The 24,936-nt window shown below is 40.3% G+C and overlaps 1 protein-coding gene across 5 annotated transcripts in view; it reads right to left on the bottom strand.

Annotated features, from left to right (window-relative positions):
- The window catches only part of CNTLN (centlein), a 284,446-nt gene that overhangs the window by 3,892 nt on the left and 255,618 nt on the right, over nucleotides 1-24,936 (bottom strand). For all 5 annotated transcript variants that reach the window (XM_073345467.1, XM_073345462.1, XM_073345464.1 and 2 more), the window contains 2 exons: nucleotides 8,587-8,784; nucleotides 6,712-6,789 (listed from right to left, as the gene is read on the bottom strand). In XM_073345467.1, the coding sequence (XP_073201568.1) occupies nucleotides 6,712-6,789; nucleotides 8,587-8,784 (276 nt within the window). The remainder of the gene's footprint in view (nucleotides 1-6,711; nucleotides 6,790-8,586; nucleotides 8,785-24,936) is intronic.

The following is a 24,936-nucleotide window of genomic DNA, read 5'->3' as shown; positions in this document are numbered from 1 at the left end:
CACTGAAGGGAAGTAAAATTTAATAGAGTAGTATAAATTCAGACAATCGGAGAGAGCAACAGCAGCCTAGCTTTACATGTTTTAAGACTTACCATATTGCCTAAGTTTTCAACTTTTCACTCTTTTAATAGGAACACCTATAAAGATGAAGTGGGAACATTTTGTGCAGATGTTAACAAGATAGCTAGTCACCTTGGGGACATAGTGCACTGGGAGGGAGCATGGTCTAATAGTTAAAGCAGAAGCCTAAGAGTCAAGGAGTGCTAGGTTCTATTCTCAGCTCCCTGACAGATTCACTATGACCTTGGGCAAGCTAATCCCTGTCTTTCAGATTCCCTGTCTGTAATAATGGGGATAATAATATTTATCTGCCCCATTGGGTGTTAGGAAGCTTTAGAAATTTGTGTTTTGCAAGTGCTTTGAGATCCTTAGATGGAAAAAGGTATAAATGCAAGGTGTTGTTGTTATTATTATTATTCTAATGAGGAGAGACATCCCAGTTCACAGTGTGTCAACTACCGAAAACATCTACCCCACAGACTGTGTTATTCTGCTTGACAGTGATTTACAAATTAATACAAAAATTAAGTTGTTTAATTCTTTGCTAATATCTTTGGAGTGCACACAACAGTGATTACAAATACATTTAATCTGCCCATAGCGGCGAGTATTTCAGTAAAAGCTTTTATTTATTTATTTTTCACTTCTGAGCAGCTTCATCTTGATGTAGGTAAACTGTAAATTCAACGGAAATGAAACTTGAGAGGAGCAGGCTGAAATTGCATCTGAAGCTAATTTCAGCAGAGGCTAAACTTGAGTGTTTTTTTTTCATTTCAACATAAATGAATTAGTTGTAAAAACTCAGTCAGGTAGTAATCTGAAAATTCATCACTCTATTACTGTTCCTTGGCTATACTGATTTGCGAAGACTCACGAGACTAATAAATTCCCATCTGTATATCTGTTGTCCACTATTGGCACAGGTTGGAACATTTGCTGATGAATCCAACTGCTCCCTTTATTCAGCCCATTTCATGCAATGCAGTGCATTGTTGTTACTGCTCATCCCACAAAATCATGCATTTATAGTATTCCAAACCACCAACCTAGAGAACAGAGTTCCTATTATATTACTGCAAGGACAACGCAAACATAGATGTTAGGCTTGATGGCCCAGCAAGGATGTTAAAAGTTATATAACACAAAGTACTGGTTCTAGATGCAGACCATCATGTCTGTTATAGAGACTTAGCTTTTTTAAGGACAGGATTCTTGAAGCTGTATCTCCGTGTTAAAACAGGAAGGTGGATGGTGACAGTGGTAGCATGGGGTGGGGGAGTTTCGTATGACTGATCACATGACTATGTTGGCAGCAAGGCCTGCTGGGGTAGAGAGAGAAAATAAAAGACAGGCTCTGTTGCTAGAAAGATAGCATGGGAAGGCAGGCAGTTGACCCCACTGGGAAATCTGAAGGGGGCCACCTATGGCTGTTGGGCTACATTCTCAGATGAGAACTGAGTGGGTCTGTGGTCAGAAGCCCATGAGAGAGCCAAGGACTATCTGCATGCCCTGCTGAGTGGGTTGTGGAGAAGGGTGGCTGGACAGTTGCAAGTCCTGACACAAAGGGGAAGGATTATCCATAGACCCTATTGAGAGATCTGTGGAAAGCTGGGGACAAAGTGTGGACAGGGAGTTTTCCAGTGTGTTACAACCGTTGGAATACAATTTGTACATTAATAAAGACGCCCCAAGGAGGGTACATTTTATTATGGAGCTCTTGTTGCATTGGGCATGATTACCCCAGAGGCACACATGGAGGAAGGGGAACTGAGGCACAACTGTGTACCTGACAAAGGACCAGTTAAGCCAACCTTGTAACAGGCTCCAAGGCGTGAAAGATTTTGGCAGACTACTTGTACCTTGTTAAAAATCTCTCTTGGAGGTTTGAAGGTAGGGTTGCAGGTGTCTGGTTTTTGACCGGAACGCCCGGTCGAAAAGGGACCCTAGAGGCTCCGGTCAGCAGTGCTGAGCGGGCCGTTAAAAGTCTGGTCAGTGGTGCAGTGGGGCTAAGGCAGGTGCCCTACCTGCTATGGCTCCGTGCAGCTCCCGGAAGCAGTAGCATGTCTCCCCTCCGGCTCCTACACATAGGGGCAGCCAGGGGGCTCCGCATGCTACACCTGCTCCAAGCGCCGGCTCTGCAGCTCCCATTGGCCAGGAACCACAGCCAAATGGGAGCTGCGGGGGCAGCACCTGCGGATGGGGCAGTACACAGAGCCGCCTGGCTGCAGCTCCGTGTAGGAACTGGAGGGGAGATATTCCACTGCTTCAGGAGCTGCTTGAGGTAAGCACCACCCAGAATCTGCACCCCTGACCTCCTCTTGTGCCCCAACCCCCTCATTCCCAGCCCCTCCCACACAATGTCCCAACTCCCTGATCCCGCTCCTGTCCTCCGAACCCCTCAGTCCCAGCCTGGAGCACCCTCCTGCACCCCAAACCCCTCATCCCCAGCCCCATCCCAGAGCCCTCACCTCCCCTGCACCTGAATGTCCTGCCCCAGCCCAGAGCCCTCCTGTACTCTGAACCCCTCAGCCCCAGCCCAGAGCCCCCTCCTGCACCCTGTACTCCTCATTTCTGGCCCCACCCTGGAGCCCACACCCCCAGCTGGAGCCCTCACCCCTTCCTATATCCCAAACCCCTGACTCAGCCCAGAGCCCCATCCCATACTCCGAACTGCTCGGCCCCATCCCCCATCCTGGAGCCCCCTCCTGCAGCCCAAACCCCTCATCCCTGGCCCCACCCCATAGCCCATACTCCCAGCTGGAGCTGTCACCCCCTCCCACACCCCAACACCCTGAGCCAGCCCAGTGAAAATGAATGAGTGAGTGAGGGTGGGGAGAGCAAGCGATGGAGGAAGGGGGGTGGAGTGAGCGGGGAGTGGGGCAGGGGAGGAGCCTTAGAGGAGGGGCGGGGTGGGACAAGAGTGTTCAGTTTTGTGTGAGAAGAAAGTTGGCAACTCTATTTGAAGGACTGATTTGGAACGAGGCCAGTGTGCTTTCCTCATATACAAAATTATTAATTGATTGTCCAGAGGTAATATTACTACTGTCCATCAAGATGAATGAAATCTTTGTGTGGTACAGGAAAACTTAACTAACTGAAATGAAGGCCAGATATTAATCTGGATAAATGAGGTTTTCAAAACCTGTTTTTTTAAAAATGGACATGAGAGACAAATCTAGTACCCTGCGCCTAGCATAGGCACTAGGGACATGAGGAAAGAAGTGGGTAAAGAATCTTTCTTCCATCCCCCACTGGAGCTGTAGACATGCCTAATGGCTAGAATGGCCTACACTGGTTGTTATGTGCCCTACTCCCCATTAGGAAAGGACTGGAAGTTGTGTGCCCTGGTGGATTCCCCAGCTCTGCCTTTCTCATGACCCACTAGCTATGCATAGCCTCTCAGAAGTCTCCAGGCAGGGGCGTGTACCTCCTATGATGCACATACACATACAGCACCCCCTTGTGTCGTAGAAACCCATTAACTTTCACCCCATTCTGTTTTACGTACAAGGGGTGGGGTTTTTAGGGTGTTTGTTTTTAATTTTTCAGTGATGAGGTTCCAGGCACTGCGAGTTGATGCATGAATATAAAGATCATCAAAAAGACCTCATTCGCCAGTCAAAATGTAGCTTTAGACAATGTGTGCTTATAAATATCACAGCAGAATTCCCAACTCAGTTATTTCCTTAGATAATACCATTTTTATTTGAATAATATTTTGAAAAGGAAATTTCTCCATTTAGTTTGTACGGGGCAGTTCTTCACATGTGTTCGTACAATGGCTAGTACAGTGAGGCCTCGATTCTGACTGGGGCCTCTGGGCACCACTATAATGTACATATTAATCATAGCAACAGTAATACTTTCCTAAAGCCAGCATAAATACAAACCTTTTCAGGTCATAACCGTACAGAAAATAGGAGTGTAGATAAGTGTAAAACAGAGGTGTGCTATAGTCGTTTATGATTACACTCTAGGGGAATCTATAAAATGACATTAAAAGCAACTAGTGCTTCCCCCAGTCTCCCCCAAAATTTCTAATGCAGCAGTAAAACAGCATATGTCAGTAATAAAAATAAAATGTCTATGACATTTTAAATGTTATCGTACTGTCACAGTGGAATAAAATTAGCTTGAAAAATGATCTAGAGGGATATGATGCAGTTCATTATGTATAACAGCAACAGCAGCAGTTTCCCAGTGTTCATAAAGGTTTCTCCATTAAATTTACCTCCAGTCAATAATTAGGAGTCCACAAATAAACCTAGGCAATTAAATCAATACTGCTGGGCAATTATGTTCCAGAGTCCTGGCTCAATGGCACAAAAAGACACTATATCAAACTGCAGTGATCTGATGCAATTTTCTGCAGGACATTTTCTCACAATAAGTGCAGAAAGTAAGCCTGAGATGCCATATCACAGGTGTGTATGTGTACACAGAATATAAATGTATCTCACTGTGCAAAGTCTACATTTTATTCTGATTAGAGTCTTGACAAAAAGTTCCCATTTTTTCCACTTTTAAATTGAGCATTTCAGGTCAGAATTTTTAGAAACATGTATTAAAAGGAAACACAGTATCCACCAATGCACAAGACCTGACTTGAAAATTGTAAAGGGCATATCCTTCTCCATGGGCTACTCTCAGGTAGGGTCAGGAAACTCCAGGATTTCCATTCATAGTTTTCTTCACGTCCATCTGTAGGAGGCATGATTTAATCCCCCACACAGAAGAAGAAGCAGATCTTGACTCCAAAACCAGTCCATCCCCTGGTATCCTCCAGGCTCTTGCCAAAACTTTTTCTATGACAGTTGGGCTGCCAGGTGTCTCCCATGTCCCTACAATCCCTGCCAGGGAAAGGGAGCAGGGATGCCTCACAGCACAGAGGGGAGATGCAGGTAAGTTCATGATGATCGAATCACCATTAACTTACTCACTAAATTCCCAGGAGTTAGAGATGAGGAAAGTGATCCTGCTGAAAGCAAGCAGCCCTCCCTCCTTCCCTAGCTGAAGTTCCCAGTGCCCTTGGAGCCTAAACAGAAAGAGGTACTTTGTCACAAAAAAACCACAATCCTCATCCTTGATGCACTAGGTTTTCATACTGTCTGCTTGTGGTGGCGGAGAGGATGATATGGCCCTAAATCTCTTATTTAGTTTACTTTTATGATCTGCCAGGTGCGAAGGAAAAAATTACATCTGAATTAAGAAAGAATATAGAGCATGATTCTTATTCTGCAGGTTTCTAAACTATCCCCAGTATGAACTGAGCACATCATTTATTCCTACGACTTACTAAAGTTTAGGTTTAACATTTCTCAAATCTAAAGGAAATGTAGGGACTACATTTGTGTTTCTGTTTTGCATATAGCACTAGAACTGTTTAAATGAAGCTGCACTGCTTGTGGCCAGGCCAATGCAATTCAATGTGTATTTCATTCTCCTCGGCGGCAGCAATTAAGCAGCCTTAGTGGTAGTATCTTCTGATAATGAATGAAGAAAAAAAATCACCATTTTAATAGCTGATTATGGGATTTAATCTTGACACTGAAATATTTTTTTATTTTCTTTAATTATTATTTGCTATTTAGAAATGACTAGCCTCTGAAATGGCTCTCAAAATATTTTTAATTATCTACTTTCTTATTAGAAATGAAGTATACAGCTTAGGCACTCACCCTACTGCATACACGTTTAAATTTATAAATCAAATGTCATTTTATTTCAGATATTAGATACACGTAATCACGATTCAGAAAGTAACTAAAATATAATGAAAAAGTTTCAAGATCCAGTGGATGTTGTCGGTGATGTCCAAACAACAACTGACTACGACTAGAAAAGCAGGGCTCTCACCTGCCAATAAACTGCCCTTGATCACTTACAAGAGGGGGAGCATCCCAGCAGACTGTGTGTGTATTAAAAAAAAAGACTTGAAAGAGAAGAAAAAGTATCAAACAGGTCACAGTGGCAGTCTCAGAGGACCCCTCAGGGATTTCAACTAGTCTCAGCCTTGTCATCCTCTATGCAGCCTTCTACTCTGCACAGAAAATGTCGATAGGAAAATGTTTGAGGGGCCTCTGGTGGAAATTTTTTCATTCTTTCTGCATTGACAGGATGCCAAATCAATATTTACTTCCCACTAACAAGCTGCTCGAGGTCTCAGTAGAAAATATTGTAGAGAATGCGGGAAGACACGGTAATAAACAGCTGTCTGGCTGTGAGGAAAACATGAATTGACTGGAAACAGGTCCATAGTAAAAGGTCACTGAAACCCATGAACTCCTCAGGTGTCCATATCAACTACTGACTTTAAAGGCACATAATAAAAAATCTCTTTTTCCTAAGAGGTATGAAAGAATGGATCCTTTTCACTCTACCAAGCATACAGACTGACTCAATAATTTAATTAATACATTTGTGAAGATCTGTGCTGGTTTTCCCCAGATTATTTACATCCGTTAAGTTAGCTAGCACAAATATGGTGTTAACTTCTTCTCTGTCTCATGTAACACCTCACAGTTAAAGAGAAGTAGAAAAGAAACATCAGAAAATAATAACATTGTACTGCATGAATTACTACTATTAAAGATATATAATTAGTTAGATTAGTAAGTTTTAATTCATTAAGTGGATAAATAAATGTAGTACCTGTCCTTCAAGAAGTTTCTGTATGTAACACAGCCATTCCTTATCTTTTTCAACTTCCATTTTAGCCCTTTCTATTTCCTAAAAATAGAATAAATATGAATTACATAGGATTTTCTTACTATTATAGTCGCAGAATATACTGAATAGTTACAGACAACCATAACTGCATTTTTGCACACCAGTTGAGTAACTGTATGTGTAAATGGGGACAATACTTTGAAAACTGGCTGTCTAAATAGGATCCTCAAAATCTTTGAGGGCTTCCATTGCATTTACACAACCTATATTTGCAACTGCAACTGGATAACTGCATGCCCAGTTCTTCTTTGAAATACACTTGTATGTGTGTGAATGAATACATGTGCCAATTTTATAAGTGCAATTGAGGAAGTCACTTTGGAAGTTTCGGATCTGTGCATAGATTAATAAAATAAAACATGCATGGTATGTATATGAACAGTGCAAGTATATCAATTGTACATTTACATTTCCTTTGTGTGTGTATTAGACACAAACACTTACAATACACATTGTATCAAAACAATAGGACCTTATTCTGATCTCAGTTACACTGAGGTAAATAAGGAGCAACTCCATTGAAATCAATAAACCTGCAGAGGTGTAGAATTGGTGTTAAGTGAGATAGAAATCAGACTATAATGTATTTGTGTGTATGCAGTCTCTCTCTCTCTCTCTCTCACACACACACACACACTCTGTAATTGCTTTAAAAGTATGGAACTAGTCATAATCTGTTGTGACAATATGAAAGTATTATCACTACTAGTCAACATTTTCCAAGTAACAGCACACACACTTTTTATATTTGTATGTACACACAGTCAGTCTACATCTTTTTTACTCACTAGCTAGCTTTATTTCAGCTTGAGCAACTAAGAAAACATAATATTTATCACAGAGCATTTTGATGGGGTCAAATCAAATATTCTGCCATATAACTGTAGGATAGGCTCAAGAAAGAAAAGCAACAGGCTCCCTATTAGAAAACACCCGTTTAGTAGAAATTATGAAAATTAGAGACAGGTTTCAGAGTAGCAGCCGTGTTAGTCTGTATTTGCAAAAAGAAAAGGAGTACTTGTGGCACCTTAGAGACTAACCAATTTATTTGAGCATAAGCTTTCGTGAGCTACAGCTCACTTCAGAAGTGAGCTGTAGCTCACGAAAGCTTATGCTCAAATAAATTGGTTAGTCTCTAAGGTGCCACAAGTACTCCTTTTCTTTTGAAGTGAGCTGTAGCTCACGAAAGCTTATGCTCAAATAAATTGGTTAGTCTCTAAGGTGCCACAAGTCCTCCTTTTCTTTTTGCAAAATTAGAGAAAACATGCACAAATAAACTGATTTTGGTATGACAGAATAGATTACAAATTGCTTCATTAATACTGAAGTCCACCTTCAAAATGAAAGTTATGTGTGAGATTATCAAATTTCCTCATGAAAAATGGAAATTACTAAGGATTTTGAAATGATTAAAATCTCCGCATCCCCATGTTCAAATCAGGAAATTTATTTTTAATTTACGCATTTACAACGGTCTCCACTATAACTTTGCCCCTTCTATATGGTCCTTTATTCAACTGTGACATTTTGTCTAAATCTTAGCTTGTGAGCTCTCTGCAGAAGGCACTGTCTTTAGGTTATCTCTTTGTACAGTGTCTAATACAGTGAGGCCTTGATCCATGGGTGGGAGTGCGTGGGTGCTACTGCAGTAGTTATAATAATAAATTTTTAAAACGTTGGGCCACATCCTCAGTTGATGAAAACTGTGGGAGCTCCATTGATTTACATGGAACTGCACCAATTAACACCAGCTAAGGATATGCCCTTTACCCTAAAATAGTCCTTAAGATACCTTACCTCTTCATCTTCTGTATCCAGCATCTCCGCTAGATCAGTCTTTGAAATATTAAGGATAGATGCTGCCAAGGACTGGGCTCGGTGGACAGACTCTTTGGAAGGATACCTGTTCCATTCTTTCTCTTCTCGTAATTTTTTAGCATGTCTGATTCGCATTCTCATCTCCTGTACATTATGCTGTAACTCTCTGGTTAAGGCCTAGAACATATGAGAGAGAGAAATACACTACTGACGTTTTGGGCAAGCGCAACTGTGGTGAAAGATAAGCTTTAGGTTGTAAGCTCCTGGGGTCAGGAATTCCTTGTCATTTTTGGTCACTGTTTAAATAGTAAAGTCTGAAACAAAAATGAAGAAGTAGATGCAATATGGAAAACAAACGAAATTTTGCCTAATCTGGTCATTCCGTTTCATTTTTTTGTTAGCTGTATCTAAAAAAAAATTACCTGACATCACTCCCCTTAACATAGAGCATATTCATAGAACCAGCAAAGAGACTGATACAGATACCACTGGTTTAACTCTCAATCCTTTTCAGATTCAATGGGACAAAGTCATCTTTAGAGTAACTTAACTGATCTCAATGGAGTTACACCAGGACTGGATTTGCCCCACTGTGTTCAAGCAATGGTACTAGGCAGGCTGATTTGCAGGCTGTCACATCAAGTAGCAGAAAGTTGTCTTTTTGTCCAGAAGTGGGCACTATGCTTCCCACCATGTGACCACAATGACATCACTCAAATTGTGTTTATTATTCCTTCCTTCTTTGTTCATTTCTCTAATCCCCAGTGACCAGAAGCAGTAATCATCAGTCCGCTAATTAGTGGCCACATACTTGGAGCATATATACGTGAAGAGTAGAACCCCTCTCCCCCCACCAACCTGGTGGCTGTACCTGATGTCCTTCCCGCACATTTTTATAGTCAAGGTATAAACTTGGATTTGTCGTTTATACACAGCTGGCTGATCATCTGGACTCTAGCCTTAGAGTCTCTGCTAAGCTGGTTTGAGCAGGTAGTCACTTTTTTGTTAGTATATACTTTAAAGCAATTAGCTCAGAATGTACAAAAGCGGCCTGACCCTGTTCCCACTGAAGTGGAAGGAGGATCAGGTCCCCAAAGAAGGCTATATAAGAGAATAGTTGCAAACCCAAGCCTGAAAGCGTAGGACATCAGTGAAGATTCAGCTCTAACCTCCCTTTTCTGCTTTTGAGAACATTTAGAACTAGTTTTAAGCTAGAGTAGGATGCCTTGTCTTGAGAAGATAGCATTAAATAAACCAAACCAAATCAAGCATGGTTTTACTGTGCTCATCCTGGAATTCAATTAATATGTACCAGAAAGATGTTGACAAATTCAAGGAAATTCAGAGAAGAGCAGACCATGGCTAAGAGATAACTAAGTGGGCTATGATTTTAAAAGTGTAACGATCGTTCAGTCTAAGGGGCAAAAAAGAAGATGAGCTATTTAGGGTGGTATAAAGGGGGTTACTAGTTAGGAATCCAGGGATAAAGTTGAGAAAAGGAAAATTTGCAGTGATTATCAGGGAAAGCTTCCTGACAGCTAGATAGATAGTATTAATTTCTGAAATGCTTTCCCCAAGGGATGTGGACATGGTGTGAGCCCCATCACTTAGAATATATAAAACAAGACAAAACACAAGAAAATGTATAGTAGGAAACACCCTACAGTGACCAGGAGATGGCCTCAATGACCTAATAGGTCTTTTCCATCTCTAAACATCTCTGATTCAATGACATAGCAGCCCAGAGCACTACCGCTAAGCCACCAGGCTGACAACACAAGTGGTTTATTTTTTTAAGTGTGACACATGCACTTTGTCAGATGCAGAGAAAGATGAGTGGTATTTAAAAATTGCCAGCTGGGGAGAGTTGAGAGAACAACGGTAGCTCAATGTCAGAAGATCCACCTAGTGTACCCAAGCGGCACCAGGAGCCAAACATTAGTACTGCGATTGTCAACAAATAATATGCTGGGTGAGTTTAAGATTGGAGAATAAGGGTTTTATTTTGATCATCATATCCAGGATTATTTTTAATAAACTATCTTTCTCCAACCGCTGATAAATTCCTGAAAATTCTTTCCATATTCAAAGCTAACAAGCACTGAATACCTTCATTTCAGATAAAATTGATTGCAGTATTATGAAGCTTGTTTATTGGCATTTTGGGTAAAGTACTCTTCAGCCTTCAGTGTAATCAAAACACTGTTAATGTATTTGAAACAAATCTTAACAGGATTTCTCTGATCCCAAGATCTATTCATTATCTTCCTGTTACTTTCACAATTTAATATTTTGCTACAACCAGTTAAACTATCCTTATTATAAACTTGCATCCCCCCAACACAGATGCTGAAGGTACATCTACACTCACGGTGGTGTGTAGAGTACAGGCACTGCACGCCCAGTTAGCCTGGGTATAAACAGCAGTGGACAGTGAGGGACGGCTTAGACGAGGAGAGTGGAACAGAGTGCCCTACACGCCTGAACCCTAGTGTATATACCCTACATGGCTTTCTGCGTGTCCAAGCAGTGCTTCCCATGTTTACATCTCTACTTTTAGTTGCCTGCTGCCTCCCTGCTGTTGGAGCCTCTTCTCACCGCAGCGAAAGGCTCCAGCAGCAGGGAAAAGACTCCAGCAGGGGGAGGCAGTGGGAAACAGCTCTGGCCTTTCCCCACTGCAAGAGCTTTTCCCCACTGTCAGAGTCTTTCACTGCCATTGGAAGCTGCACAGCCCAGTGACAAGGGTGGACTCAGCCTGCTTTCACTGCAGCATGTAGCTACATGTGTAGTGCCTGTACCCTACATGATGCCATACGTGGGTACCATGAAAGCAGAGCAGGTATTCCAATCTGTCCAATGTCAAAAATAGCCAAAGGATTCTGGCTCCTGTGGTATTTTCAATATAATGTCTTGAGACAATTTATTTCCATAATATTTCTAGAGCTGACCAGCCAGCTGGCTGGGGGTGGGGTGGGGGGGGAAGTCAGAGCATGGGATTTTCAAAAGAAAATAAGGGAACTGGGCCCCTATTCTCTACTGGCCAAATGAAAAGTAGCTGTGTAGGCATTGCTTTCATGTTGCAGCTCAGGCTCTCAGGCTTCCCCATCCCTGCAGGCTTGAGAGCTCGAACCCCAGCTGAGCCACAACTACATGGCTATTTTTAGCACGCTAGCGGGAGCCCCACTAAACAAAATCTGTGGATCCCAGCTCGGGCAGATGCATTTCACAGATGCAGTGCTGACATATCCGAACTGAGACAGGAAGCCACTGTCCAACTGATTTAAACAGCTAACCAATTTCGAACAGGGTTTGGTTTGTGTTGAAAAAGTGTGTTGAACTGAGTATCAACACTGTTCTTTAATTCAGTAAAGGTCCAATATAGACTGTACTGAAGGTTCAGATTTACTCTGGTCTGAGGTTCCAAACTAATCAAGCATTTCCCATTGTGTGTTTTAAAAATTTAAATGTTTTGAAAGAGACAGCACTTTCAACAAACCTGCTGAAGTGAATGCAGGATGTGGCTTTAATGTAGTATTCATGTTTGATGGCAACACCTTTATTAGTATTAGTGATGCTAGTACTTGCTCTTTCTTTTTGTTTTCCTTTGTCTCAAATCTCAGGGATATTTTCTTGCTCAAGTCATTTTCCCAGCTTAGATGTTCCTGTCAGATTTATTCCTGTGGGACATACGTAGCTTCTACCAGATGACTGGAGTGGGAATCCCTGATTAATTCCTGAAAATGGCTCTACAACACATCAGTAGCAATTGCTACTGGGCCAGCTATATATAATGCAATAGTTTAAACCTTCAATCCTTTTTAAGCAGTAGGAATTGTCACATTAGCTATAAGCTACATGTAGTTATATACATCTTATAACTGTGTATTACAATAACATCCCCTACAGTTATCATTACAAACTAATTTCCATTATAAATCGTTTCCATATTTTCCTAACTTTCTGAAACATTCTTTTTTTTTTTTGCGTGAAATGTTCCATTCTTAGTCTCTACAAAAGGTGACTTTTTTTTAAAGTTTGAGCAACGTATCTTTTGCCATTTTTGAGGTCTACAAGGATCAAAATATTACATTTCCTATTTTTAAAAATGGCCACACATTTTTACACAGAGATTATTTGGAAATGGTGTAACTTTGAAAAATGGCATATATGGTAAAGTGTCCACATTGAGGAGTAAATCCATGACCAAAAACACTGATTGGATAATAATAAAGCTTCCCAACTCCCCCTATTCAGAAAAGATTATTCCCATGTAGGGGAGTAGATACTATGGATTTCCCACATTCATTGGGCTGGGGTGGGGTGGGGTTCAATCTGCTAAACACCCAACATTACAATTGACGTGAGTTGTTCTTGGACCATTGCAATGGTACTTGATGATGGCCTCAATGCCTAAAATTATGGATGTAATTACCATGATTTCTTACACAAATGACCCCATGGCTCTCTTGCATGTGGAGTCCTTGATTTATATGCACAAATGTAGGGAATGCAACTGTGCAAGCAATGAATGCATAAATGAGCCCCTGCTTTCTAAAACACAGCCCAGAAAAATCACCAGAGTCACAAAATGCAAAAGTTAAGATTCCAAGAGCAGTGCTATCTTAACTATGTTGCAAATCACGTAATGTCTTCTAGTCCACTATTTAAATATGTATTTTAACAGTTTATTCTTTTTGTCATAAAAGATATATACTATAAAAACATTCAAGATGTGCAACATGGCCCTGTTAATATTTCAGCTGTAACTCAGACTTTGCATTACCTTATTTCTGGTGACTAACATTTAAACCTTAATGACATTAAAGAGGTTTTGTGCATTTGAATAGTATTTGTTCACTATGGTTCTGTGATGAAGGTAGAAGATTGGGACAGAAGACTTCAGAGTTCTATTCCCAGCTCTGCCACAGTAATCCTGGGTGACCTTGGGCAAATCACTAAGGGGTACATTTTCAAAGCTGAATTCTTGAACCTAGATGCCTAACTTTAGACATCTAGGACCTAATTTCCAAAAGTGCTGTGTACTCACAGCTCTAGTCAACTTCAATGGAAAGTCAGACCCTAGGTTTGTAAAGCTGGGCACCCAGAAACTGGGGCATGCAAATTTAAGACCATTTCTGAAAAGGTGAGTCTTAAGAACTTCCCAGTTTTCTCCTTCTGTAAAATAGAAATAGACCTTTTCTATCTATGATGAATGTCATGAGGCAACTTCTCTGTTCCACAGTTTCTCTTTCTGTGAAATGGAAGATAGTCATTCCCTAACATTTCCTCAAATGAAAGTTGTGAGGTTAAATAAATTAATATTTTGAGGTATTCAGATACTATACAGTAAATTCAATTGATGTAAGGCCTGTACAAATAAATACTTTATACAAGCTTACAGACTCTAAAATGCAGGCTGGTTACAGCCTTGCATGAGGGGCAACACATAGCTGTGCCATGACAGGAGGAGCTCTGGGAAGGAACAGTAATGTAGAGTACAGATAAGCCAACCTCTGAAATAACGGGGATTAGGAAACAACTCTCTCCCTGGGCAGGTTACTCCATAAAGGCCCACCACAGGTTTTCTGAATCACCTGAGTTTGGTCACTGTGGACCACAGCTGTGATCTAGTATGGCAATTTCTATGTCTCCTCCCACTCCTGGATGTTCACCTTCTTTTCAAGCCACCCCTTTGACTCTTGGAACAGCCTCTCCCCTGGTGGTGGGCTAAGGAAAGTCATCCAATGATGATCCTCACCTTTTTGCTATTGTATTGTTTCCCTTGCTGTTTGTGAGCTAAGTCAGGTAGGGATTTTGTTTTATTGTCTGTTTATAAAGTGCTCGGTACCTACTGGTTACTAGGCAGTATAAATTCTACTCAGGCAAAAATGTACTCCCATTAGTATCAATAGGAGTTTGAGGAGTTTAATACGAGTCCTGAATAAGGATTAGGATATTTGCCTCATCACTGTTAAGATGATGCCTTGCCACTCCTGAGGTTTCACTTCTTTTCTTATTTTGATGATAAATGTATATTTCACGCTAATACACAACAGGTTTTATTCAGTGGAAATTTGTCTGTGCAGCTGCTAAGCCATAGAGAGTATGAGAGTTTCCTGATCAGGCATAACTGTGAAGGCTTCTCCCTAGTCCTTTGTGGTATTACTTGCTCAGAAGTGGAGGTGCTATCAGTGTTGGCCTTACATGGATGCCTGATGGGGATGCGGATGGTTTAAAGGAGAATGAGCAGCACAGAAAGATGTCCTTCTGCCTGACAGATCTTCAATAGCGTGCAGCCAAGAAGAAGTGTGGAGCCTACCGAGGCAAAGTTTTCTCCTCAAATGGCAATCTGGGGAATCCCCCCTTACCTCTCAATTTCCCCCCTCTATTTTAGGCCCTCTATTGGGGCAGATATCCCCCAGATATCCTGAGACACATCTATCCTCCTCCTGGAACCATCATTTACGTGTGCGCCTCACTTTCCAAACCTATTCCACAAATCCCAACTGCAGAGGTGGGAAGATTTTCTTCCATTTAGGCTTTGTATAAACAGGATGATCAGCCAAAGTACAACTAGCATGCACAGTCCAGAAGGTTGTGCAGCATTTCACCTGTATAGCCTTACAGCACACAACCCATTTACACATGCCAAGGAAATACTTGAAAGCCTAGCAGGATTTGGCCCATGTGTACAACAGAAACACAGAATAGTAACAACTTGGACACATCACTTTTTATGGATATTACAGTATATAGTTGTCAATAAAAAAATCATTGAAGTTTCTCTCCCTTCTTTCTTTGCAATCTGAACATAAAATGATTGACATATAGATAGAAAACATTCAACTTTATGTATATACAGTTACTAGAGAGTTAAAAATGTAATGAAATTGAAAGGCATTACTAATAGCTTTAAACAATTCTAAAATACATATTGATGGTTCTCTCATTTCAGTGCAAATTCCTTGGTTACCTCTAGATTTGCATTTATAACCCAAGAGCACTTATTTGTGGCACGCATCCGATGAAGTGAGCTGTAGCTCACAAAAGCTTATGCTCAAATAAATTAGTTGGTCTCTAAAGTGCCACAAGTACTCCTTTTCATCTAAAACTTTGTATCCCACCACACATACCAGAAATGGAATAGAAAACCTTACATGAAACAGGAAGACCACTCGCTCCTGTGAAAATAAAAGCATGAGGGAAGTTTTCACTGAGGAAGATGATCCGAATGTTGCAGAACAAAATGTTAAACCTAGAAAACGAATGCATCTTTTTACTATTATCATGTATTATTATTTGTATTATAGTAGCACCTACAGGCCCCAGCTTAGATCAGGTACTGCAAAAAAAACACAGAGACAGTCCTTGCTCCAAAGAGCTTACAACCTATTCTAAATAGGCAAGACAGGCAGAGGGTGGGACGGATAGCCGAGGTACACACCAAGGCAGTGGCAGAGCAGTGGCACCTATCCATAGATCGAACTGCCTCTCCAAAAATACTTGCCAGAAATAGTTTTAAATACTATTTAAATACTAAGAGCACATGTATATCACTATACCATCGAGCCTTCTTCCTTGTTCACATAAACAGGCTGACTAAAACCTGTTATACATTCTTTCACAAAAGAAATGCAGGGGTACTCATGCACAGTGTTTTGGAGGACAGATCTCAACTTTTTGCATTTTAAAAATGTAGCCTGAAAGGTCAGTTAATATTATAACAGAAAAAAGAAGAAAAATAATGACTGTAGTGACAGAAAATAGAAATTGTATGTCTATCAGTGTATGGAATTTTTGGCCAGTTCTGATCTCAAATCAGTTTTAAACTACTCTAACTGTGCTGACTTTAGTGGAATTATTCCTGATTCACACTAGGGCAATTGAGAGGAGAATCAGGCCTTTTTTTGTTGACTGTTTTTTAAAAAGACTATTATTCCCCAATTTTTTTTCCACTTTCCGTCCAACCTTGTTTGCCTACATATCATTCCTCCATAATACAGAGGTAAAAAGATCCCAGTAGTTGAAGTAAAAGTTATGAAGCCATAATTTGGTCCCTAAGTACATCGTTTTAACTATCTTTCCCTCTAAGTGACTTCTCTCAAGCAGTCACAGGTGAGGAAAATTACAGGGAATAAGCAGTTTAAAATATTTTTGAATAATTTCAAGATTAGCAGTTCAAGGACACTAAATACCCTGTACCGAGTTTCCTAAAAATTGTTCAGTGAGTAATTAGTTTAATACAAATTAAATCATTTATTGTAACCAACTTAAAATGTTACCTTGTTTCTAAGACAAACCAGATTTAAATAAACAGGTAGGAATGGCTTTACACTGGCTAGTTATAGTCTATCCTGAATCTAGGTAAAGAATTGTATATAGGAGTTTCTTCAATTGTCTTTCTCTCCTATCTGATTATCCGCTTTGCTGCTAATGTTCTGTTATATCCCCAGCCAGATTTCTTGTCCAATGTTGATAATTACTTTGTTTTTTCTGTTTCCTTTTTTATCCCTACTACATGGATCTTGAGTTTAAAAGTTCAATATAGTCAGGGTATCTCTTGTAATTTAACTCAGAGTAGATGTGTGGGCTCAGCCCTTTCCCACTGCATTTGTATCAAATGGACACCTCATCCCTAGAATACAGGAGGTCAGACCCCTTTTGACAAGAGGGGTATTTGGTAACAGATGCTATTTAATCTTTACAATCATTTTAGTGCTTGATATACAGTAGGGAGTAGAAGGTCAAGGAATTAGGCTACAGGTCAGATCATTTTCAGGCTCCTAAGTAACATCAGTGAAGACTCCATAGTTCTTTGTCATCCTGCCACCAAACTTACAACACAACCCCCATGTTTTGTGACCCAGCAAGAAGAAAGAAACATTAGCTTACTCTACACTAGAGAACAATATCTGAATTTATATGCACATAGTAAGTGTGGTCAGACAGACAGAATATTGGTGGTAAAATATATTAATGACCTCAAAATGCTGTTTATGTGAAATAAGCTGTAATCATCATCTTCATGTCCTATATACAGTAAAGCACAATTTACAGTAACACAATAATAGATTTTAGAGCTGATTCTCACTTCATTTAGCCCAGGTTTACCTGTAATTTAGACATGTGTAAACTGTATTAGAATAATGACGTTCATTTAAAGGTCGCATAGAAATATTACTATGATTATCTATTTGTAAATAGTAGTGCCCAAAGCACCCTACTAAGATCAGGGGCCCATACACATAATAAGATACAGCCTCTGCCTTAAAGAGCTTACGTTCCAAATAGAGGAACACAGAGGTGAAGCAACATCATACAGCAAGTCAGCAACCTAGACGTAAACATAAGTTTCTTGACTCCCAGACTAGTGCCCTATACCTATACACTAGTCCATGCTGCCTCTCTGCACAGACATCAACAAAACATAAAAAATATAAAACAAACTCACTGTGTGAGGGCCAACAGGCACCTAAAACAAACTAAATTCAAACCTAACTTAAAAGAGGCCAATTCTGCCGCTGCTCACATCAGGAGGGGGAGCATTCCACAAATCAGGGGGTATGGAATGATAGATCTAAACAGCATTTCTCCTGCCTTATTGAGACTTAGGCTCCCAAAGCCCCATAACTCTCAGACCTAAGCGAATGAGCTGATAAAAATTGTGTAAGAATCTCAGAAAGATATTTAGTAGCCAGCCTATTAAATGTCTTAAAGTACAGTTCTAGTCTAAAAAGAATGACCAGGTTAAGAAAACCTTCTTACCCCAAAGATCTGCTCCCTGTATGCATTCAGAGTCACACCTGCTGACTTTAGTGATTAAATTAAGAGGTTTCATTACTTCTTATTTTAACCTGTTAGGCACTATAGAGCAAACACAGGTGGGAGAGTGAGTTGGATTCTATTCCTTTTTTTTTACATCACAGTTATGTCATTACAAAGCAAATCAATTGCATAACAGCAATAAGCTGTACAGATGTCACCGAGAGCATAACTTGGCATCAGCACATTTATTACTGGAGATTATGCTTAAGAAGGAAAATTTAGTTTGACTATCCAATCCCGGGTAGACGTTGCAGAGTTGGCAATTCAAGGGAAAAAACCAAACTCCTTTACTTGTATACTATGCATACCCGATCTGGAATCAATGACATTCAGTAAACATGGAATCCCACAGTGCCACTTTTAAACTTAAAATCAACAATACACACCCAATGCACTGAGTGACATTGAGAATAAGCAGAATCCCCTCTGACACCCCAATAAACCATTCACAGTAGTAGACAGTGGCAAGAGATAAGGGTTTAGGGTTGATCGTTTTAATAGACTAATATGGAACCTATCACAACAATCTGACCGGTGTCAAAGGCATGCATCATGATTCACATACCAGAGGGGGTCAAAGTCTGGTGATATTCATGAGATGGTAAAAACCTTCTTCTTCATGACTAGCATCTGATCACTTAATTTTACCCATGGTGAAGGATAGTGCCCAGAATATGAATTGTAGTGGCCCTCTGAAGCAATTCCCCACCAAGAACTGTGAAGAATATGGAAATGTTACTCTTCTCATATCTCTTTCCTGGCTCAATTAGCAGAATGACTCGTGGACAGGTAAGATTTATCTTCATTTATGCATTAACAAAACAAAAATTTTGTTAAAATAGTGCTCAAGCAAATTCTGTCCCTTTCAGAATCCAGGAAGAACTCTATAGACAACTGGGTACCACCAGCTTACCAGAGATAGCCCGGTCTAAACTCATCAAAGAAAAAGGTCCCAAGAGACAGCATATATAAAGGCTGAAGAGCATCTTTTTACCATTATCACTAAACTGTTCCAATCAACTGAAATAATTCTGCAAAGCAGTTCATAAAGGGGCCACTACAAGGACTCCTTGCCATAGATGACACAATGATATTACCTCCAAATTTAGACCTTTAGGTACAATCTCCAGCACTCATCACACACAACCACTCTCCCCAGCTTTGATATTTCCTTAAGCCAAACCCTAACAGTGTCTAGCAAAACAGCTACCAATTATGCCCCTGCAAACACTGAATACCTCTCACAGGAACACCACTGACAGAATGGGCGCCGCAACACAGTCACCAGAGTTTGCAAATTCTGACTTGTTCACCTGCTGCAGGATGAACAGTTGCTCCAACTATAGCCATTGGTCCACCATTGCAGCAGTAACACTATCACCACTGGCTTTTGATACGTCATCTGCAGTTTGGTCAAACTCTCTGATGGGTTTGTTCCAAATGTACTGTAAAAGTCCTTTTGTGATTTCTGTTCAAAAGCCACTACACATAGGACTCAAGGGAAGGAGACTCCCTTAGATATTCACTATAGCAGCTCTATAATCTTGGACAACATTGTTGCATTACTGTAATTCTGTAACACTATGAGATAAGATTCAACATTCGTTATCTGAATCAGATGTGCAGACATTTACTCAGGAGGATTACACATGCAGGTGCTGAAATATATTATACCTTGCAATTTGGTTACATAGAATCGATCATTTAATCTAATTCTTCTACACTGTCATGCAGGCTGGAGACAAAAAATGTTAAATAATATTCTAGAGGTTTTATCTACATCCATATTATCTGTTATAGAGATAAAAACCCAAGTGAAATGCATTTTTTCTACAGCTTAAAAATAATAGAAAATGTTGAGTAAGGAAAAGCTCTCTATTTATTCTTCAATTTTATTAATCAAGATTCTATCCATTAAGACATTTACATTATACTGGTGTACTGTATGCATCACTAACCATATGCCATCACTAAACAGTAGGAGTTCAGCCATTCACTTCATTCATTAAAATCCACAGAGCCTATTATTCTGTTTACAGTCAAATAGATATTCACTGACACTATTCAGGCTTCTGATTCAATTTGCCTAAATCCCAGATGCAGAGTAATCCTGATGGAGATTAACTTAATTTATCACCAATTTCTTTTCAGAACCATCAACTGCTGGTGTTTCTTAATAAAAGCTGTGGTTCTCTTTTTTCCTGAAACCAGCACTCCTAGCAGAAAAACTGATCTGTATTTGATTTTTAAAATGGTAAGTGTTTTGTTTTTTTTGAGAGAGAGAGACAAGTTGTGCTTTGCATGTAGAACATCCTCACTTAAGGGCATTTGCTGCATTATTTGCAATTTATAAAACTCCATGAGGGCTGTGTTTTGCAAACAAAAATACTGATTTTCATCAAACTGAGTTGCTTTCCTTTAACCACATATTTTGTTGATTCAGGTAGAAGACAGATTGTCAGACTCCATCACCTGCTACAGCACGATACAAAGGAATCACACTGGATATTTTTTCTAGATAAAGTGATGACAATTAAGAGCATGCTTAATGGACCAGATGACTTTCTTCTGGCTTTTAAATGTTCCCAATTGGGAACATATTTCCTATCAACTCACAGCTGTGTCCAAGGTGTTCACTTTCAAAGCAAAACTGATAGCATTCATTTACATAAATGGTACAATAACCATTCTCATTTCTAAGCTGTCCCTGTAACTTAATAAAGTGATCTTTGGACAAACTAACACTAGCAGAGTTTTTAAAATTATATGGATTTCATCTGTGCAGTAATCTCTAGTTCTCTTATTTAATGGAGGCTAGTCCATTCCTAACTTAAAATACTGAGCATTTTTTAGCCACTGCATTCCACTGCGTTTAATATCTTCTGATGCAGACATGGGTGATGAACGTGCAAGTCCTCTTGCTGGTGGGAAAGTTCAACTGTCCACTCCTACCAGGGATGAACAAATCACACAGTAAATCTGATGAATGCTATGAAGAGTAGCTGTGTTCAATGAGACAAATATTGGCCATATATCATCCAGGCAGTACTAGGTACCCATCCTGTATCAAATGTAGGCAACCATTATTGGCCTGTGTTCTTTTCATATCCTGGATCCAGGAATGAAGGAGGTGGAAGAGGATCACTGCCCAGGTAGCTCATGCCTCGGCAAAGAAACAAGCCGTCAGGAACAGTATCCCCGATAATGTCATGGCAAACCTGCTGGCTGAACTTTGTGACTTTGTCCTCACCCTCAACTATTTCACATTTGGGGACAATTCAAGTTAAACGGCACTGCTATGGGTACCCGCATGGCCCCACAGTATGCCAACAGTTTTATGGCTGACTTAGAACAATGCTTCCTCAGCTCTCGTCCCCTAACGCCCCTACTCTACTTGCGCTACATTGATGACATCTTCATCATCTGGACCCCTGGAAAAGAAGCCCTTGAGGAATTCCACCATGATTTCAACAATTTCCATCCCACCACCAACCTCAGCCTGGACCAGTCCACACAAGAGATCCACTTCCTGGACACTAGAGTACCAGTAAGTAATGGTCACATAAACACCACCCTATACCGGAAACCTACTGACCGCTATACTTACCTACATGCCTCCCGCTTTCATCCAGACCACACCACACAATCCATTGTCTACCGCCAAGCTCTAAGATACAACCGCATTTGCTCCAATCCCTCAGACAGAGACAAACACCTACCAGATCTCTATCAAGTGTTCTTAAAACTACAATGCCCACCTGCTGAAGTGAAGAAACAGATTGACAGAGCCAGAAGAATACGCAGTAGTCATCTACTCCAGGACAGGCCCAACAAAGAAAGTAACAGAACGCCACTAGCCGTCACCTTCAGCCCCAACTAAAACCTCTCTAGTGCATCATCAAGGATCTACAAGGATCCCTCACTCTCACAGATCTTGGGAGACAGGCCAGTCCTTGCTTACAGACAGCCCCCCAACCTGAAACAAATACTCACCAGCAACCACACGCCACACAATAAAAACACTAACCCAGGAACCTATCCTTGCAACAAAGCCCGTTGCCGACTCTGTCCACATATCTATTCAAGGAATACCATCATAGGACCTAATCACATCAGCCACACTATCAGAGGCTCATTCACCTGCACATCTACCAACGTGATACATGCCATCATGTGCCAGCAATACCCCTCTGCCATGTACATTGGCCAAACCGGACAGTCTCTACGCAAAAGAATAAATGGACACAAATCAGATGTCAAGAATTATAAAATTCAAAAACCAGTTGGAGAACACTTCAATCTCTTTGGTCACTCAATTACAGACCTAAAAGTCAGTATACTCCAACAAAAAAAATTCAAAAACAGACTCCAATGAGAAACTGCAGAATTGGAATTAATTTGCAAACTGGACACAATTAAATTAGGCTTGAATAAAGACTGGGAGTGGATGGGTCATTACACAAAGTAAAAACTATTTCCACATGCTATTTTTCCCCTACTGTTACTCACACCTTCTTGTCAACTGTTGGAAATGGGCTATCCTGAGTATCACTACAAAAGTTTTTTTTCTCCTGCTGATAATAGCCCACCTTAATTGATTAGTCTCGTTATAGTGTGTATGGCAACACCCATTTTTTCATGTTCTCTGTGTATATATATATATCTTCCTACTGTATTTTCCACTGCATGCATCTGATGAATGCCCACGAAAGCTTACGCCCAAACAAATGTGTTAGTCTCTAAGGTGCCACAAATACTCCTGGTTCTTTTTTTCACCAGGAGAAAGGTGCCATTGAGAATGTGTAGAATCTTCTCTTCTCCCCCATTGCTCCTGGAGAATTTTGAGTGTTCCTGACAAGGATTTCTCTTACTTCCTCCTTCTCCAAAAGACTAGTTCCCTGAGTGGGAGGGTCCATGAACTGGAGCGTGAGTGTGTGTTGCTTTTTTCCCAGGCAGGGGGACCACCAAATAGGCCCAGAACATTTTCCAAACATCAGGAATCTCCCCAATACAACCAGCCACCTAGTCACTAATCCCCAATTCCTATAATCTCAGATCCTTTTCTGCATTTTCATATCCACTCATGTGAGTCATTCTTATGTGAGGCCTTTCACTGTGTTTTAGTCAATAGGAAAATGTTTGATTTTTTCATATTGTCCCTCTGAAGAAAACTATAGCAAATGAGTAGAACATAGCACACACAGACTTGGACCTCACCACAATATATTCACAAAGAAATTATTCTAACATTCCATAACATTTATTACTGAATTACCAGGCACGGGCCTAATTAAAGCAATGGGTGGTATATTATGCACTTATCACCCTTAACTTCTTTGTTATCAGTCTTTGATATAGATCCTGATCCAAAAGCTTACAATCTAAACTAAATACAGAGAATGCAAGATCTATGAAGTGATATATATGTTGAAAGTCCAAACGTTAAGTGCTGTCATTTATATCATCTAAATAATGGGTAATTGGTGTTATGAGTGCATAATATGCCACCCATTCCTTTAATTAGACTCCTGCCTGGTAATTCAGTGGTAAATGCTAGGAAATGTTAAACCTTTTCTTCATTAATATACTGTAGTGAGGTCCAAGTCTATGTGTGCTCTATTTGGGTAATTTGCTATAGGTTGCTTCTGAGGTACAATATGAAAAATGCAAACATTTTCCTATTCGCTAAAACACAATGAAAGGCTTCACATAAGAATGACTCACATGAGTGGAGATGAAAGAAGAGAAGATGGCTGATTTGCATGCAAGGAGAGAGCATAAAGTGCAGCATGGCAAAAAAATACGAAGATGGAAGTGGAAAAGGAATACAAATGGGGTTTTCAGAGATGGGCTTGAGAGGAAATGCAAGAGAAGAGAAGAGATGTTCACAGGTATAGTGATGTGGAGTGAATTGAAAGCAAAGCAAGAAGCTAAGTTTCAAAATATGAGAGGAAGCAAGTGTAGGTATTTCAAAGAAGGCAGCGAGGTCAAAGTGCAGGGTGAAGAGTATTATTTTGTGGTGACATTTTGCATTTATTGAATGGAGGTGAGATGAGAGGCAGGGAGGCCATGTAGGATATTGCTTCAGGGCAAATATTTTAGCAGAGGGGATGAAGAAGAGGAGTTTTAGAGATGTGTTGCAGGAAGAAGCAACGGGATTTGGTGATATAGTTGGGGCACAAGGAAAGACGTGTTAATATGATACAAAAGAGATTTAGACGAAACGAAGAGAGAAGATAAACTCACAAAGAGAAATAAGGAGGAAGTAGACAGAAAGAATGAGAACTGAAAAGAGAAACCTGAGAGACATGATTATAGAGCAGGTAGGGATTTATCAAGGAACAGGTCTAAAGTTAGGAGAAACCAGCAGAAAAGAGGGTGATTGTGTTAAAATGGCAGATTGAGAAGGATTAGAACTGAAACAAAGCCCTTGCAATAAAGGTTTATAGAGAGAGTAAGGAATAGAAGAGACATGGGGGACGAAGGGAGGGGTAAACACACAGA

This window comes from Lepidochelys kempii, chromosome 5 (assembly GCF_965140265.1).
Source record: "Lepidochelys kempii isolate rLepKem1 chromosome 5, rLepKem1.hap2, whole genome shotgun sequence".
Lineage (NCBI taxonomy): Eukaryota > Metazoa > Chordata > Testudines > Cheloniidae > Lepidochelys > Lepidochelys kempii.
The sequence above is the reverse complement of the archived record's forward strand: the minus strand, read 5'-3'. Positions and strand labels throughout refer to the sequence as shown.